Below are 19,612 nucleotides of genomic sequence, written 5' to 3'. Positions count from 1 at the left end.
ACTAGTTGCCCATCAATTCCTGGTTATAGTTCAAAGTGTCAATTATGATCTTTAAAGCCCCATAAGGGTCAAGTCCAGACTGTCTGAAGAATGCTATCAGGACTTGGCTGGGCTGTGTCTTTAGGGAAATCCTTATCTCATTGCTCCCCTTCCCCTTTACGGATATGTTTGGGAGGAACATGGCAGAGGAACTTCTTGGTACCTGCTCTCAAGCTTTTGAACTTTTTCCCTATGGTGGCAAGGGTAGCTCTGTCCTTGCTTTCCTTTTCTCAGCAATTGAAATATTTTCTGTACTAAAAGGCTTTTAAGGAACTGACTGCAAGGCCTTTTAACATAATTATAGTGATTTTTGTCTTTTTTTGGATTTGTTTGAAATGTTTTTGATGTACAGTTTAATCCCATGTTAACAATAACATTTTGTTTGTACCTATGTACATGGTTTTAATTGCATTTGTTTTAATTTTTGTGAACCAGCTTCAGTCTCAGGTTGGAGGAGAAGGCGGGATATAACTAAAATTGCTTCCATCCTCTCCTGTTAGTATCCCAACCAAGTTTCAGCTGGCTGTTCTTGGAGCTATGTTGGAGATAGTCAGACACATTGAAATGTCTTTCATTGTACAGCTACTTGCCCTCATTGCCCAAGATCCCTCAGGGATAACAATTAAAACTATTTAAGATAAAAAAAATCATCATATGACAACAATAAAATAACCAAAGATTAGTTGCAGTGGCAGCTGTTAAATCACTTTGGCAGCTGCTAAATTGCTTTGTAAATGTGTACAAAGCAAATGAAAAGTGTTTCTTACTTCATGCATGTAATGAAATGAAATGGACCATGTCCATGAAAGCTTATGTGATGATAAACCTCTTAACCTTTAGGTGTTACCAGATTGTAGTTTTGGCTACAACTCATGAACATGGCTCCCTTTCTTGAAATATGACCAATACAACTTCTTTCTGGAGAGAATTTACCAATATCACTATTTTGGGTCGCCATCAGATTCACCATAGCTGGTGGTAGAGACCAAAGAAAAACACACCAGGGTCTAGGCAAATCTGTATGTGAATAAGTAATCTACATTGGTTTTTAAGACTGGAACCAGCACTTTGAGTTGTGTCTGGAAGTGGACTAGAAACTACTGCAATTGCTTCTGAAATCCGATTTTTAATGAGCACAGAAACTCAAAATTATGAACATATATGCAACTTTGCTCGATTTGGAGAAATTATGTTGTGTCTCAGTGCATGTTCTGGTACAGCTGTACCAGGAGCTCCAATTTTGTTTGCTTTGCACTGGATGTTTGTTTGTAGTCCTAAGTTTCAGGGACTCTGCAGATAGGTGGCTTCTTTTGGTTGCAGTTATAGGGCAAGCCACCTGTCCATCAATTGGGAAGGGAAGGGAGCCATTTTCAGTCAGTCTCAGCAAGGAAAGTCAATGTACAGGACGTGTACAGACTTTCTCCTGTACAAAGGCTTCAACCCTTAAAACTTCCCGGGGGAGAACAGTCTTAAGAGCAAAAGGATTCCCAAAGATTCCCAGGGAAACAGCCTTAAAGCTCTGAGGAATTTCGGAGGGAAAAACAGCTTTGAATATCTAAGAACTCCAGCTGAAGTGACTACAGGCCTACTGGTAGGTCCACTCGGTGCTTTGAGACGCAGTTCAACCCGGTAGTGGCGCCCACATCAGTTAGGTTTAGGTTCACAGTTAGCCCGGGAGAAGTTTGGAAAGGGATTTTCCTTTAGAGTAAAGTAACAGTTAGAAGCCACCAGTTGCACAAAAGTCTGGAAGTATTTGTTTAACCTTTTGAAGACAAAAGGAGTTTATGTTGATTGTTCACCAATAAAGACTTTGTTATATTTCACAAGCCCTCCAAAGACTGTTTATGGTGAAAATCCTTAAGAATTTCTCTTCGGGGCCTCTGGCTTCCCGCTGGGCTAAAGTTGCACCTCCTGTTTTAAAAGCAATTCGTTTCAAGCCCAACACGCAACAGAACAGTGCACAATCTGTTTTAGCCTACGAAGGTTTGCCCTACTGTAGCAAGATTTTTACTGTAGTTATTTTCTTATGCGAATTTAATGCTCTTCCACCAGCTCAAAGCAGGTTGCAAAAATTAAAAATGTTACATGTAAGATCACATTACTAAGAACAGACAAAATTACATTGTCAATGCCATTTAAAGACATATACCCACTAAAGACAAGAAATAAAACAGTATCATGCTACTAAAAAGCCATGTCAGCTATCAATGGAAGGATGCAAAAGGAGAGACATCCTAATCTCTTTAAGTGTCAGTCACTGAAACAACGTTTTCCCAGGTTCTTGCTAGACTTTCCTATGAAGGTGTTCAAAAAAAGAAAAGGCCTTCCCTTGGAAATCTAAAAGCCTGGGCTGGTTTACATAGGAAAATATGGTCTTTTAATATTTCAAACTGAATTGTGGGGAATACTGAAGTAGTGTATAGCATACTAAAGACTAAGACATTATAGCATTAACTTTCATGAACTATCATAATAATAATAATAATATAATATTTGTAGCTTACAACAAAAATACAATATACATAGTAGTAATAGCAACCAAAACAACACAGATCAAAAAAATGTAATACAAAAATAAAAGCAGCCATAAAAATATTTAACTATAACTGTCCTCATCAGGTGCATCAATTTCTGGTAAAGTGGGTGAGATTGCAGACTATGAGATTAGAGGGGAATTAGATGCAGAAAAGTGCTAGGCATGCTAATTACATAAGAAACACAAAATTACGTACATTAACACATAATTATATCATTCACGCAAATGGTTGCTGTTAACACAAACATCCTTGAGTTAAGTAAGTTAAGCAAGCCAATTAACACATTTAGGAAGCTGTTCTAAAGGCTATATGTGATCCTAAAGGCTGTATGTGATTAAAGCAACAAATTAAGTTGGTTCAGACTCCAGTCATTTCTTTGAGGCCATGTGTTTTGCCGACATACAGTCCCTTGTCCTTTCTTGATCCCCTCTCATATTGTTGATGCTCTACCTCACTGGTGCAGTCATAGAATCATTGAATCATTGAGTTGGAAGAAACCTCATTGGCCATCCAGTCCAACCCCCTGCCAAGAAGCAGGAAAATTGCATTCAAAGCACCCCCGACAAATGGCCATCCAGCCTCTGTTTAAAAGCCTCTAAAGAAGGGGCCTCCACCACACTCCGGGGCGGAGAGTTCCACTACTGAACGGCTCTCACAGTCAAGAAGTTCTTCCTAATGTTCAGATGGACTTTCCTTTCTTATCGTTTGAAGCCATTGTTCGGCGTCCTAGTCTCCAAGGAAGCAGAAAACAAGCTTGCTCCCTCCTCCTTATGACTTCCTCTCACATACTTATACATGGCTATCATGTCTTCTCTTAGCCTTCTCTTCTTCAGGCTAAACATGCCCAGCTCTTTAAGCCACTCCTCATAGGGTTTGTTCTTCAGACCCTTGATCATTTTAGTTGCGCCCCTCTGGGCACATTCCAGCTTATCAACATCTCCCTTAAATTGTGGTGCCCAGAATTGGATACAGTATTCCAGGTGTGGTCTAACCAAGGCAGAATAGAGGGGTAGCATGACTTCCCTGGATCTAGACACTATACTCCTATTGATGCAGGCCAAAATCCCATTGACTTTTTTTTGCCGCTGCATCACATTGTTGGCTCATGTTTAACGTGTTGTCCACGAGGACCCCAAGATCTTTTTCACACATGCTGCTCTCGAGCCATGCGTCCCCCATTCTGTATCTTTGCATTTCCTTTTTTTTCTGTCTAAGTGGAGTATCTTGAATTTGTCATTGTTGAACTTCATTTTGTTATTTTTGGCCCATCTCTCTAATCTGTTGAGTCCTGTCTCTTGTTATTCCTCTAGCCACATTGTGGGCTGCATTTCTAGCCAACATGTGCAAGCACAGCCCTACACAGCACATGAACCGTTTTGTAAAAGCACCAAAAGCTCTTAGGTCTTCTCGCTATAACCCATTCTATAACCCTCAACCACCCATTCTCACACTCCTCTTTATTTTTTTGTTTGTCTCTCAGTCATTGTAACCTAAGTGCAGTATCCATGGTATGGCTCTGTCTCAATGGTACAGCTACATTTTTCTTCCTCTCCATTGTGGAATAACACAATTCCACTTCCTATGCTCATAAATTAATGATTATATGTTTTAAATGGTTTATATATGCTTTTTAAATATTGAGTTGAATGTTTTTAACTGTATTTTTATGAATGTATGGCACTAAAATTGCTATTTCTGTGAGCTGCCATGAGCCACCGGAAGGCTGAGAAAGACAGGCTACAAATGCCCTAAATAATAATAATAATAATAATAATAATAATAATAATAATAAATAAATAACATTTCAACAGTAACAGTCATTGCACTGTACTGAGAGAAACGAGATGCAAATACAGTAGAGTCTTGCTTATCCAACCTTCGCTCATCCAACATTCTGTATTATCCAACGCAGTCTGCCTCCCACCCCAATATTTTGCAATACTTTGGTGCTAAATTCATAAATACACTAATTACTACATAACATTACTGTGTACTGAACTGCTTTTTCTCTCGATTAGTTGTAAAACATGATGTTTTGGTGCTTAATCTGTAAAATCATAACGTAATTTGACGTTTAACAGGCTTTTCCTTAATCCCTTGTTATTATCCAACATTTTTACTTATCCAACTTTCTGCCAGCCCATTTATGTTGGATAAGCGAAACTCTACTGTAAGTTTCTTTTCTGTCCCAAACAGAAAATCCTTTCGCTGACACACAACTGTAGCATTCTCCATCTCTCATTTTCATCTTCCCTAAGATTAAGGTTAAAATTGTAATCCTATATGCATTTACCCAGAAGTAAGACCACTTAAATCAATGAGACTTACATCTGAGTAGAACTGTCTTTAATTGTACTGTATCACATTTCAAAAGTCTCCTCATATAGATTGGACATCACAATGGTTTGAGAGAAGCAAGCAGCAGGCAGCATCAGTAGTAGCCCCCCACAGGGTTGTGACACAGGATTATTTATACCCTTAAATATGCTCTTTAAAGTTTAGGACTCTTTCTTTGAGAGACTTGAAACAATGCAGAAACAATTCAAAGACCATGTGAGAGATTAAAAAACATGTGTTGTGGAACAAAGCGGTTATCCAAGAAGAAATGTGAGTTGTTTCAATGGTTTGAAATGAAAGGAGGTAGTGCGAGTTTATGAAAATGTGAATATTCTTTACCAAAAAAAAGCATAAATCTGTGTGTGGATTTGCCTCATGAAGCATGTTTTCCCTTTCTTAATCAAAAACAGTCTCCTCCCATTACAAGCAATAGCGAGAGGAATTGAATCTGAGGGCCCTTCCACACAGACTTAGAATCATAGAATCATAGAGTTGGAAGAGACCTCATGGGCCATCCAGTCCAACCCCATTCTGCCAAGAAGCTGGAAAATTGCATTCAAAGCACCCTCAACAGATGGCCATCCAGCCTCTGTTTAAAAGCCTCTAAAGAAGGAGCCTCCACCATGCTCCAGGGCAGAGAGTTCCACTGCTGAACAGCTCTCACAGTCAGGAAGTTCTTCCTAATGTTCAGATGAAATCTCATTTCTTGTAGTTTGAAGCCATTGTTTTGCATCCTAGTCTCCAGGGCAACAGAAAACAAGCTTGCTCCCTCCTCCCTATGACTTCCTCTCACATGTTTATGTATGGCTATCATGGCTCCTCTCAGTCTTCTTTTCTTTTGGCTAAACATGCCCAGATCCTCATAGGGCTTGTTCTCCAGACCCTTGATCATTTTAGTCACCTTCCTCTGGACACATTCCAGCTTGTCAACATCTCCCTTCAGTTGTGGTGCCCAGACCTATATCTCATAATATCAAGGCAGAAAATCCCACATTACCTGAGTGTGGACTCAGAAAACCAGTTGAAAGCAGATATTGTGGGATTTTCTGCCTTGATATTCTTGGATATAGGGCTGTGTGGAAGGATCCTGGGAAGAACCTCTCTTCATGTACATATATATGACTGAGAGCTAACAGGCTCATGGATTATAGGCCTGTTGATTCCTCTCTGCCTCTTACACACATTTCTTTGCTGCTCTATGAGGTTGAAGGTTTAAACATGGAAGAACAATACTGTGGAAACCTATGGTGATTGAATGAGGTTTAGGGAAGAAATCTGAGCTTGGATTTCCCCTCTAAGTCTGAAGAGTCATTGAGAGCCTCAGACAAAGATTTCTGATTCATCCTTTGGCCTCAAGAACAATAGGATTCCAGCAGTTGTGTGAAGAAATCAGCATTCTGAACCTACCTGTAACTAAGAAAACAATTTCTTATCATGTGATAATTGGCTTACTTACTGCCGGGATGTTTGTACTGTCAGCAACAGCTTTGTTTAGTGTGAATGTCACTGCCCATTCTGGTTCTTTATACAGTTAAGTTCTCTAGTAAAGGTAACGGTTTCCTCTTGACATTAAGTCTAATTGTGTCCATATCTGGGGGTTGGTGCTCATCTCCATTGCTAAGCTGAAGAGCCGGCATTGTCCGTAGACAACTCCAAGGTCATGTGGCCAGCATGACTGCATGGAGCGCCATTCCCTGCCTGTCAGAAATCAGAACTCAAACCATCACTGAACTCAGACCACTGAGATTTTACATCAAGGAGACAGTGCAACTTTAAAGTTACAGTTAGATACATGACAATTGTGCCTTAACGAATTGCAACAGTGTGCCACTGAATATGAAAATGCAAATCTGCAATGCACAATAACACAACTTGATGTAAACTTCTGTATCAGACAAAAAAATATATATGAAAATATGTAAGGGAATGTACACATGCCTGAATCACTATCAGGATGCCAGCCCATGTGTTCAGAACACCATTAAGCCAGAAGGGAAGTGGTAGTTGGAGGCATTCAGAGCCTCACATTCCTGGGAAACGATGTCAGAATCCATGCATAAGGGGAATATGTGATACCCTTATGTTGATCTTGGAGTTCAGCCATAGTCGCAGTGGCAGCAAAATCATCAGGTCTTAGCAAAAGGGATGATCTAGGAAAACTGATTTAATTATAGATGAGGCCCGTGTCTTCACATTCTTGGAACCTTGACATGAAGTTCATGATGCCATGAAGAGATCTGGGAAATATCTAGCTCTGGACACACATTTCTTCTGGACCTGGTAGTTCTGTCTAGGCCATTGAGAGTGCTGCAATTAAAATTAATAATTTTTCCGTCTTCTGGACAGATTGAATTGATAAAGTTAGGTTGTTTGTTTATTTATAATATTTATATCCCATCTTTCAAACACAAGGATTTTCAGAGTACCTTAGAGTTGATGAGTTTGACCTATCATTTTTATAATATCATTTAGACAGGACACATGAGAAAAAGTTTGTGGTGGGGTAAGGATTAAGTTTCTGGTTGCCTCTTTCCATCTCAGAAACTACTGCAGCTGATAGTTGGAATATGGAGGGAGGAAGTGTTACCTATCACTGGGGGCCAGACACAATGAGCTGAATTTAGTCAGGATGTGAGGGATATGCAATTTACAGTATGCATTCCGTACTGGCCACTGGCTTGTGGGGTGCCTCAGGGCTCCATGTAGTTTCCAATGCTGTTGTGTTTAACATATACATTAAACTGCAGAGAGAGGTCACATGAAGTTTTGGAGTGTGGTTCCATCGATGTGCAGATGATAACCAACTCTATTACTCCTCTCCACCTAATTCTAAGCAAGTAGTTCTTGTGCTAAACCAGAGCCTGACAGTTGTAATGGACTGGATGAAGGTAAACTAATTGAAGCATAATCCAAACAAGACAGAGGTGCTCCTAGTTAGTCAAAAGACATCTGGGAATAGGGATTCAGCCTGTGTTTGGTGGGAACGTGGGAGAGGCCCTTTTTGGTGGCTTCTCTCAAACTGTGGAACTCCATCCCAAGAGAGACCAGGGTGGCCCCATCTCTGCTGGTTGTACACAAGCAGGTCAAGGCTTGTTTCTGCAGGCAGGTGTTTGGAGAAGGATGAAGAGCAAATTGCTGGGGAGGTTGTGGGTGGGATTGGGGGGAGCGGTTGGATGTTTTAAAATGCATTCTAATTGTATTTTAATTACCGTTTTTAACCTAACAAACACAGTACTGCTAAATTGTTGTTGTTGTTGTTGTATTTGCTTTGTTTTAAATTGTTCGAAGTGCATAACTGTTAGCTGCCTTGAGTCCCCTCAGGGAGGAAGGCGGGGCATAAATAAGGTAAATAAAATAATAAATAGTAAATAATGTTGTGGGGTGCATTCCAAGGCCTATCATGAATATCAATCTTTAGATAATGGCAAACCTTATCTTTTGACTATACGTAGGCTGAAATCATACCTAGAGAAGCCCACAAAGACTTTGGGGTGGATTTTATTTTTTAACATAGTTAAGTAAATCTATGGATATTTAATCAGTGAATAAGAGGTTGTACTGTATATTACAACACTTGGCAAGCCAGCATATCATGGGAGGAGGGCAAGGGGATAGTTTCAAACTCCTGCTGGGACAGCACTGTTGTTCTCCTGTCTGAGGAATTGGATCCTGTCAATCAGAACTGTGAGTGCTATTCATTCAAAAGTGTAAAACAAAATCTTATTTCCCTCTTAGACTGACTCAGAGGCTTAGGGTCAGCTTTATTCCTCTGAAGGTTTTAACCTGTGAATATGAAAGCTGCTTTGATATCTGGGCTTTTGCACACATTGCTGGCCCAAACCCACCTCCTCCCACTTCTGGAAGTTGTCTGTCAAGGTTTCTGTTGGCCCAAGGGCAACTCCTGGATGCTCTAGAAGCTTAGATGATGCACACCATGCATATTCAAGAGCAGCCCCATGGTGAGCACTGAACAAACTGTCAGAGAGAACTAGGCTTGCCATGAGTGGGGATGGGCACAGGTGTGCAACACATGTTCAGCTTGCAGTATACAGTACCCTCTCTACCTGCAGGGTCACCATCATGGACTTCTCATCTGCAGATCAAAAGAACTGGCTGGCCTGGTCTGTGACTGGCTGCCAGCTGGACTGCTTAGGGGAGGGGGCAATCTCAATCTGGGGTGAAGGCAAAGCAGGCAGATGAGTTGAAGAGACACATCCAGTCCCATTGTATAGTACTATTTTCTCTCTACTGGAGTGGTCAATCCTCTCTCAGGGAAGATGCTGCTGCCCAGTTTGGTTCTTGTGCTGCTTCCCCTTGGCTTTGAGGTATATAAATTGAGAGTCTTTCAGAGATTCCCTTTAATGGGTGAAGATCCTTGTCTAAGAGCCCTTAAGCAGACAGAGTGCAATCTCTTCTTCAAGATCAAAGCAAGTGCTGGCAGCAGCAAGTCTGACTCCAGCCCTTTACAAGTCAGACAGTAAGGAGAGAGAGAGGGAGGGGTTTGAGAACAGAAGAAGTGGAGATGGATGGTGAGGGAATTGATACCCACTCAAGAGACAAAGCAGTTGGGGTGAGTGGGGAAGCATACTGGATAAAATTGGACAAAAACAACAACATACTAAGCCTTGGTCTCCTTTTATTGTAAAATCCACATTATCACAATCACCATTTTCTAATAATGGGACTCAGAACAGCTTAAACAGAACTAGATCTACTGAGTGGACATTCTTTCACTACAAGTAGACTTTGAAAGGGTCCTTGGACAAAATCCTGTGTGTGTCATCTGTGGAATTACAGCAATCTCATGATTTTCATAGGGTTTTCTTATGCAATGAATACTCAGTATTCATTGCATTGGTTATGTCAGTACCTTTATTTTCTTCAGTATTCATTGCAAGTCTTTGTTGTTTCTGTTTGCATATCTCAAATGGTTGCTGTTTCTTCCTCCAACTTTTATGCCTCCTTCCTTCAAGTCTAATCATACTTTACGTATGATGCATTAAGTAAAAAAGTTAACCAGTTATGACGATAACACGAAGCCTTGATTTACCCCATGAAAATTGGAATCAGTTCTGCTTCTCTAGATGTTGCCCTAATAATAGTCTCTTATTCAGGATAATCAAATATTGTGGTGCATCCATTTCTTTAAAAACAATTCATAGTTTTTCATTGTCTGTTAAATCAAAGGCTTTGCAGTAACCCATAAAAACATGTTTTGATTTTCCTCTGAAATCATTTGATGCATCCAAAAAAACACTGTATATTTGTTATATGATCTCTACTGCCTCATCCTTTCCTTTAACTGATTTTGCTACATCTATCCTCACTATTAATTCCATTTTTTCTCCTTAGATTTTTATTTCCTGAATAAAATAATGAATAAAACACTGAGAAAGTATAATCAGACTCATTCCTGTTCACTTGTTTAGCCTGCTTGTTCCAAGTAATTTTAACACCCTCATCATCTTAATAAATTTCTGGCAAGTTCATAAAAGTGCAACAAGTAGGCAGCTGATAAATGTGAAAGCTAGGGGAAAAGAAGAGAAAATAGGCTGGATATGAACTATCCATCTCCTAGCAGAATTTCTTCTAATGATGAGATGAATGTCACCATATGGGTTCTGCTTTAGGTAGCAAAAATACATTGGACTGCTGCTGGGGAGAACAGGAGAGCTAAATATCCTTTTGGCTTTTCAATTGCATCATTGGCCACAGAGTGATCATGCTTGTCCTCTGCTCTTCCCTAGCAGTTCACCAAATACCTTTAACCTAGGTGTATCACTTTTTGGCACTCTCTCCTGTTTCTTTTTTGCTTGCATCATAAAGTTTTCATGATAAGGATATTTTAAAATGACAGCCATCTTTAAATATCTGGAGGAAATGTCATGCAGAAGACAAAGATAGATTGCTTTCCGTTGCTCCACAGACTAGAACACAAACCAATGGATTCAACTTTCAAGAAAACAAATTCCAACTATGTAGAACTATTATGTAGAACTTTTTGACTGTAAGAGCTGTTTGAAGTAGAATAAACTGCTTCAGATATTGGTGAAATTGGATGCACTTTAAGGGGTATTCCTACATGGCAGAGGATTGGATTAAATGGCCCTTGCAGTCCCTTCCAATTCCATGATTCTATGACGTCAAATTCAAACCACAACCACAACCCTAACTGTACTGGAATTTTTATAGCAATGAGAACACAGTCCTCAACTCATTCAATGCATTTTTGTTTTGGTTTCAATGTCTTGATGTATGTGGGCATAGTTTGTGGTAGAATATAAACACAGCCCTACGTGTACAAGTAGTGGATATGCCAGCAAACCACTGCAAACTGACCCATTTAGCTGATAGTTTTAAACAATTGCATCCCTGTCAGTTCTGTCTCTAGTTTTACTAAAGGGATTTATTCAGATGGTAGATTAGATGGAAACTGTGGTTCCAAGACCAATACAACAACCAATTATAGAATCATAGAATCATAGAATCAAAGAGTTGGAAGAGACCTCATGGGCCATCCAGTCCAACCCCCTGCCAAGAAGCAGGAATATTGCATTCAAATCACCCCTGACAGATGGCCATCCAGCCTCTGTTTAAAAGCTTCCAAAGAAGGAGCCTCCACCACACTCCGGGGCAGAGAGTTCCACTGCTGAACGGCTCTCACAGTCAGGAAGTTCTTCCTCATGTTCAGATGGAATCTCCTCTCTTATAGTTTGAAGCCATTGTTCCGCGTCCTAGTCTCCAAGGAAGCAGAAAACAAGCTTGCTCCCTCCTCCCTGCGGCTTCCTCTCACATATTTATACATGGCTATCATATCTCCTCTCAGCCTTCTCTTCTTCAGGCTAAACATGCCCAGCTCCCTAAGCCGCTCCTCATAGGGCTTGTTCTCCAGACCTTTTATCATTTTAGTCGCTCTCCTCTGGACAGAATATCTGGAGAGGCAGTCAGCAAGGGTACATATTTACTTTTGTTCATAACAATGATAGCCACAACAATACATGTAGGCTCTCCAAGGCTGTAGAGGAGCCATAAGTCCAGTGTTGTGCCACCTTCCCCATCTCCAGACTAGGTGGTGAATCAAACACAGCTAAAACAGGACACAAAGTTTACCTATAAATATATGGGTTTTGGATATCAGGAGCTACTTTTAAAATACAGACACAGTGACCTCAATCCAATTATTACTTCCAACTAAAGTTGACCAGTAAAATGAAAATAGCTCTACAATTCTTATGTAATTGAACATATGTAATTGATACAATAGGTTTACTCTAGTTGCAGTTAACAACTGGATTTTTGACAAAAATGAAGTGTTTTAGATGCTGCTAGATTGAAACAGTAAGTGTTCCTCATTGCCATTTACACTAGCTAAGACTGATCAGAGTCACAGTTCAATAACATCTAGAAGGCTATGCTTGGCCCATTTTTGATTTATTGTAGGCAATTTTTTTGAGATTTATTTATCAGCTGCATAAAGCATAGGCCATAGTAAAAAATTAAATACATATATATGTATACAAAATGAATTATTTGACCATTATGATATCGCATCAAAGGGAAGAAATGGCAACTGGTTATAATTATAATTTAGAAGTTGTTAGTTTGGTGTTCCTTTTGACAATTCACTTTTTAATGGCAATATACTCTTATGACAATATTAGTGTTTTCTTGGGAAATATTCTTAAATTTAATTATATTCCAAGGAAAGGGATATTTGATGGGGAGATAGAGAGTGAGATTGCTGAAAGGCAGCTTACTTCCAGATCTGACTCTTTTTAATCAGGCTTCATTGTTTGTGTCACTCTACAAAAATACCTTACATGTGATGTACAAACTGAGTCTTAGCCTGCAGCATGAAGGCATCTGGACTCACCGCTAATCCTCATGCCTAAATCTTGTTTACTTTCATTGATTGACTCAGTTATGATTTCAGTAAGTCTTCAGTTTTAAAACTCTAACCTTGTAAAATAGTTCTTATATTCTTCACTCAAACCTAAAACACACTGGACTTATATATTTAGTATCACCCCTTATCATGGAAGCGAAATTAGTCAATTTTCCAAATGAGGTCCAATGAGGTCCAACAAGTTGCTGTCTACATACAGATCTAGACATGTTCCAGTATTTCTGAATGTATATTTTCTGATTATATATGAGATTATGTCAAATAATCAACCTAAAAAATATTTAAAATATTTAAGAAAAAGAAAGAAAGAAATAGGATACAAATGTTATATAGTATGTTAATGTATAAGGTTAATCTCAAAAAGGATTAATATGTAAAAGAAAACAATCCTCATGTTGGTGGGAACTATAAATGTTGTGTATGTATTAAAATAAACATATATAATTAAAAAAACAGAAAAAAATAAATATAGTAAATAAATAAATAAATAAATATCTGTCACCCCCCCCCCCAAAAAAGACCAAACTTAATCAATATAACAAAGAACCCCCCCCCCTCGCCAGTCTTCCCCTCTTCCTTTGTATTGACTACCTCACCCCTCTTAGACAGCAAGCGTTTATTCCTTTAGAGCAGTGGTTCCTGACCTTCGGTCCTCTGTGTGTTTTGGACTTCAGTTTTCAGCTCCCAAAATTCCTGACACTTGGCCAAACTGGTTGGGGCTTCTGGGAGTTAAAGTCCAAAATACCTGGAGGACCAAAGGTTGAGAAGCACTGCCTTAGAGGAAGGTGACAGATGGCAGTCTGGTTGCCATAGACCAGTGGTTCTCAACCTGTGGTTCTCCAGATGGTTTGGCCTTCAACTCCTAAAAATCCTCACAGCTGGTAAACTGGCTAGAATTTCTGGGAGTTGCAGGCCAAAACACATAGGTTGAGAACCTCTGCCATACATTGTCAGCATCTGACTGAGTACCTGAAGAGGCCCAGTCCTGGAGTGACACTTGAAACTGGCAGCTGTCCACTGCAGTAGGCAGGAAGAACAGTAAACAGCAGCAGGACCTCTGTTTTCTTTGGAGATGGTGTTCCTTCTTCTCTAGTGCGTTGTCTCCTCCATAAGGTTGTCGAGACATCCAGTTTCCACCTGCTTTTAATTGTTGTGTATCTTTCCAATTTATTGCAATCTTAAGATATAGCTATCATAGGTTTTCTTGACAACCCTGAGGCTAAATTTAAACCTTAAAGAGCTGTCCAAGGTTCTGATCCTGCTGTGGAGACAGAATTTGGCACCTAGGGATTTTCCTTTACCATATGGAATAAAAATCAGATGGAGTCACTGCACTACATGGATGCTACCAATCATATCTGAAATAGAAAATCTCTGCCCTTCTTGCAGCATCTAAAGATTTACATGTGTATATGAGAGAAAGCACAAGAGAAAGGAGGAAACTATCCAGTTTTATCCCAGGGATCCTTGTGTAATGAACTCCTCATGGAAAGATCCACAGAGTTCTTTGTGATAAGACTTTGCTGGGATGAATTATAGTCTATGATAGTCATTGGGAAATGAAGGATGAGCCTTTTATTACCCCTTCTCTGCTCAGAGATTTTGGTACATCATCACCATCACATTAATATCCCTCTTTTCACCCAACACTAGGGCTCAAGGCAGCTTGAAAGATTAAAATAAAGACAAAAACACATATATACGCACACAAGTAAAAACATACAAAATACTAGTAAGAATCAAAACCATTTAAAACAAATTTGTTTGAAAAGCCAATAGATAGAAAACAGTTGAAGAACACATTATGGGAAGCTTTTGCAGTCAGTGTCCAAAAGCTTGCTGGAATGAAAAGTTTTTCACCTGCCAATGGAAGAACAATATAGAAGGAGCCATGTTGACAGCTTCCCTAGTTAGTCCTTTCCTTTCTGATAGCAACAGTAGGAAAAGAGAGAACTATTTGAATTATTGTGAAATCAGTGGAGGCTTTTGGGGGTGGGCAGGAGTGCAGAATTGTTCTTCTTTTGACCTTCAAGTCATTTCCAAATTATAGCAACTAAGTAAAAATATGCTTAAGGCCAGATACCCTGATTCAGTCCATGAAGAAATCAGCCAATGAAGTAATAAACTAATAGGGGCTGTTAGATGATCTATTATAATTTATGTGCATGCTTTATCGGTATTGCTACTTAGAAGTGGACTCATTGTTAGTCTTTCTGTGATGCATCTTTCTTAATATTGCAGACATTGTTGTGCAATGTCATGGTGCTGCATTTCTACCTAACATCAGAGGACTGTTAAGCTTTACCAGAGCTCAACATGTATGCTTTCTGAAGTGAAATGTCAATGTTGTTTAAAAATTGTAAAGTATTATGGGATGATAAATTCATTTTTAACCAATTCTTTCCAATGGCTATAAATTCAATCATTGTTCCCTCTTTTAAATTATTTGTCTCCGGAGGTAAAAAAAAAATTGAAGTTATATTTATTTACCGTATTTATATACAGCCTTTCTCAGTTTATAGTCGGCACAATTGGATGCCCCCAACAATATAAAATACAATTAAAAACATCAGCATATAAAATATAAAACCTTAAAAACCAGTTAAAACATAAATAAGGTATAAACATATTGGTGATATCTTTCAGCTCCTATGTTCCCTGATGTGGCTCTTCTTGTGCTTATTTCCTTAGGTGTGGTTTCAGAACCGACGGGCAAAATGGAGGAAACGGGAGCGGTTTGGTCAAATGCAACAGGTTCGCACCCACTTCTCCACAGCCTATGAGCTGCCCTTGCTAACTAGAGCAGAGAACTATGCTCAGGTGAGTGTCTGTCCCAATGCCTTTGTGCATCAACTTCCACCAGAGGCTATATTTTGCACCAAGTGTGATACAGTTGATTGACACAAGTAATGAAAAATTCAGTGAATGGATGTTCTGTTGTGTACATTTTCCCCACTGAACCATATGCAATATAATCTTCTGTACTTTAGAAATTACAGAAGTATATGCATCCTAAGGTCCTAGCAGGAGCGCTTCATCTTGTCATTAGTGGAATGAATCTTGTTCCTTGTTTAGATCACAGCAATATATACTTTGCTTATTCTGTTGCTATACCCACTTTGATGAACCATCTGTTAAAGATCTTACTAAAGAATTGACAAATGAAAATAAAGTTGGTAGGAAGTTCTTGACCCACCTGATATCATGGTGCCTGGTCCTTACAGGACAGTAGCTGGAAGGCCACATGTTTTCCATCACTTATTTGGCTGCTCAAATTGTGGTTTTGTGGGGAAAACTTTTCTTTCTTGAAGGGAACAAAGATGGTAGAGAGGTCTAAATAAAACCTGGAGATAAGATACCTTGATCATAAGTACTTAACTTCCTGACAGAACTTGGAAGTGCTGTGCTGGTAGTTCTGGCTGAGGGCTTTCTAGGAGCAGTAGTCCAAGGTCTGCTTCCCTCTGCAATGTGTTACCGCAAGACAATGTTAAACGTGTGCCAAGGTACAGCTGTGAAAGCAAGTGGCTTACCACCATTAACCAGTGAGCTATGCAAATTTAACATGCACCCTATGGTATTCATTGGTGTTCTCAGCAATGGATAAGGGCTCCAAAAGTACAGGCTACCTTCAAGGAAAATGTTGAAAACCGCTAAAGCACTCATATTTCCTGCCATAGATGAAATGACTGAAAATTCCTGCAGATGTAGGGAGACCTTTACTATAAGTACACATAAGTTGTTCACAGCTAATAGAGAGAATGATATTGTGATATATTTTATGGCAGTGCTACTCAGAGAGGTAGTCTGTGGACCAGTAAGTTTCCAGTAGCTATGCAAATATAATAATAGTTTGATACAAATATGTAATTAGTGCCTGGCATGGCCCATAGTGGGAGGTGAGGGTGGGCTGGGAACCTGCACTTCAAACAATATGAGAAATCCTGTGATACATGTTATAAATCATGTCCCACTTCTGATGCAGAGTTGCACAGGATTCCAAATATAGCAGTCATTCATGTTTATGCTGGCATTATGAGTTTTCTTGGTTTGGGGGTCTGACTGTGGTGCTGTCTTACTACCTGCCAGGCCTATGTAGCCTGCCAAGGGGAAAAGGTCAGCAGCCGAGCCGGAGCAAATGGTGGTGGAAGCCTGTGGAATGCAGGCTGCTTGGAGATGTGCCTTTTCCCAGTCTCCATCTGGATCCTCTCCTGTTGCATTCTTTCATCTCACATTCCCCCATCAAACCTCCCCCTTCCCCACCTTTCAAAAAGCCTCCTGCTGCTGCTGTTAAAAAAAAACCATCCATTCTTTTCTCTTTGATAGGATCACTCTGACTTTTAGCTTCTTAGATGAGATGTTTGGTGAGTAGGATTTGTGGTTGTGAAAAGAAAAGAAAACCTTCCTCTTTCTCTGGGAAAATAGGGACAGGAGAGGGAGGCTTAGGGCTACAGTGTATCTAGAACACCCTAAACTCTGTTTTCATTTGATGAGAAATTGTAGAAGTTACTTTTTTGGACTACAGCTCCCAGAATACCCTCTTTTAGTAATAATTTGCCTCTTTTAGTAACCCATAGTTTTTATCAATACAATCAAAGGTTTTACTATCATCTATATAGTATATATATAGCATAGGCCCCCCTAGTGGCACAGTGGGTTAAACCACTGAGATGCTGAACTTGCTGACCTAAAGGTTGATGGTTCGAATCCGGGAAGCAGGGTGAGCTCCCTCTGTTAGGCCCAACTTCTGCCAACCTAGCAGTTCAAAAATATGCAAATGTGAGTAGATCAATAAGTACTGCCTTGGTGAGAAGGTAATGGTGCTCCATGCAGTCATGCTGGCCACATGACCTTGGAGGTGTCTACAGACAATAATGGCTTAGAAATGGAGATGAGCACCACCCCCTAGAGTCAGACATGACTAGACATAGGGGAAATCTTTATCTTTACTATATAGCATAAGCTTTATTAGTATCTGAGATATGTTTGCAATGTGATCTGTATAGCCTCTTCCTTTTCTGAGCCCAGCTTGGACATCTGGCTTGTCTTGTTCCATGTGTGATAGCAGTTTTTTTGTTGTAAAATCTTGAGTATCTTATTTCTTCCTTGGATGAGGAAGCTAAGTTCTTTTGGTTACTTCATTCCTTGGTGTCTCTTTTCTTTTTTGTTAGTAGAATATAAATGTATAAATACAGATATAGGTAAAGATATAGGTGTAGGTATAGGTATAGATAAAGCATTTCCTGGGCCATGGGCCATTGTTTCCTTTTCTGTGGTTTTGGCAGACTTTCGTTGGACTTTGGATAGATTCTGTCTCAATCGTTCTCTTTTGGATGCATATCATAATGTAGTGTGAGAGTTTAAGAGTGTCAGTGAAGCTGAAAGAAATTCTGTCTAGTGTCAAGAACCTTTTAAGAGTCTACATGCCCCTTAGGGTCACCCAATGCAAACAGCTCAAAGCCAAAATAAGTTTCATCCATCCTCCTCAGGAAATAGTGGTTGCATTAGAAGAAGAGAAGTAATATTCCCGATAGCAAGTGGGGCAGAAAAATCTCTAGAAGGAAAGTTACTAGGCAGCAACAAGAGTTGGAGGGGATGTCAACAGAGATCTCTTAATTGATAATGGCAGTGGCATTTTAGTTTATTGGTACTGCACAGAAGGCAGCACCGGTAAACCTCTTCTGATTGCTTTATTCCTAGAAAACGTTATGAAGAGACAGCCTTCTAGTTCTTATATGACCAGCTGGAGTGGAAGTTGTTCAGGTAGCCTAATGGAATGACTACTGCTAAGTACTGTTAAGTATCAGTTGAGAGAAAACCAAAGACAGCTGGTCACTAAGCAGAGGCCATTGTTAAATGTCAGCTAAATTTGGCACCTCCCATTATCTTATGGCTCTTCTTCCAAAATTCACAGTCTTAGTGGACCAATAACTAGATACCAGTAAGTTAAAATGAATGAAAGCCAAGCATATCATCTACAGTACAACCCCCTTATTCATATGTGGATAAGGCGTCGTACTGTACTTCAGGCCTTTTGCTTTGGCAGGTCCTTGATTTCCTTTTCTTTAAAAATATAAGCCTCTCAGTGTTGTAACACATTACACTTAAAGTGCGGGTAAAGCCTCTTGCACACTCAAATAAAAAAACAATTGTGAATATTATTAGTGCAAGATGCAAAATCAAGAACCAAATTTGGATCAAATGAACATTCTTGCTACTGAAGGTTTTTGCATTCACATGAAAGATGCAAGAAATGCAAATAACAACAGACTCTCATAGATTTAAACACCTGGCTCACCCTCATAGCAGCTGCTGGTTTAAATTACAAGGATGGGAAGTAATTGGCCATGGAGCATGTGTGGTTTTCATAGAATAATTTCAAAAAACCAAACAAAAGCCCTAGAAAAAAGACGCAAATTGCCAATGGTAGACATTAATTCTTAGCCAGTTATTAGTCCCAAGTGGAGTGGACTTGGCAAGGAAACACATATATTTATCTCATTAATTCAATACATCTACACTACTTAAGGATTTAGCTGTTGGATTTCGACCAGCCCTTTACATGTACTGACCACTAGCTATGCTGCCTAGAGCTGCTGGGAGTCAACAGTTCAACCAAGTGTGGATGGATGTTCAATTTCTCAATAGACTATTGTGGCATTTTGATTCCACTTTAACTCTCAATGAAACATCCTGTGGAATCTTGGGATATTTGTCATTTGGGAAGGCACAAGAGTCTTTTGGTTAAGAATGATAAATGCCCTCCTTCAGCTGCAAACCCTAGGATTCCATAGGA

At 39.6% G+C, this 19,612-nt stretch overlaps 1 protein-coding gene across 1 annotated transcript in view; it reads left to right on the top strand.

Moving 5' to 3' along the window:
• ALX4 (ALX homeobox 4) overlaps positions 1 to 19,612 on the top strand; it is a 103,005-nt gene that overhangs the window by 80,093 nt on the left and 3,300 nt on the right. The window contains exon 3 of the mRNA XM_060764384.2: positions 15,511 to 15,639. Within this exon, the coding sequence (XP_060620367.2) occupies positions 15,511 to 15,639 (129 nt within the window). The remainder of the gene's footprint in view (positions 1 to 15,510; positions 15,640 to 19,612) is intronic.

The sequence above is a fragment of the Anolis sagrei genome, chromosome 1 (genome assembly GCF_037176765.1).
Source record: "Anolis sagrei isolate rAnoSag1 chromosome 1, rAnoSag1.mat, whole genome shotgun sequence".
Lineage (NCBI taxonomy): Eukaryota > Metazoa > Chordata > Lepidosauria > Squamata > Dactyloidae > Anolis > Anolis sagrei.
The sequence above is the reverse complement of the archived record's forward strand: the minus strand, read 5'-3'. Positions and strand labels throughout refer to the sequence as shown.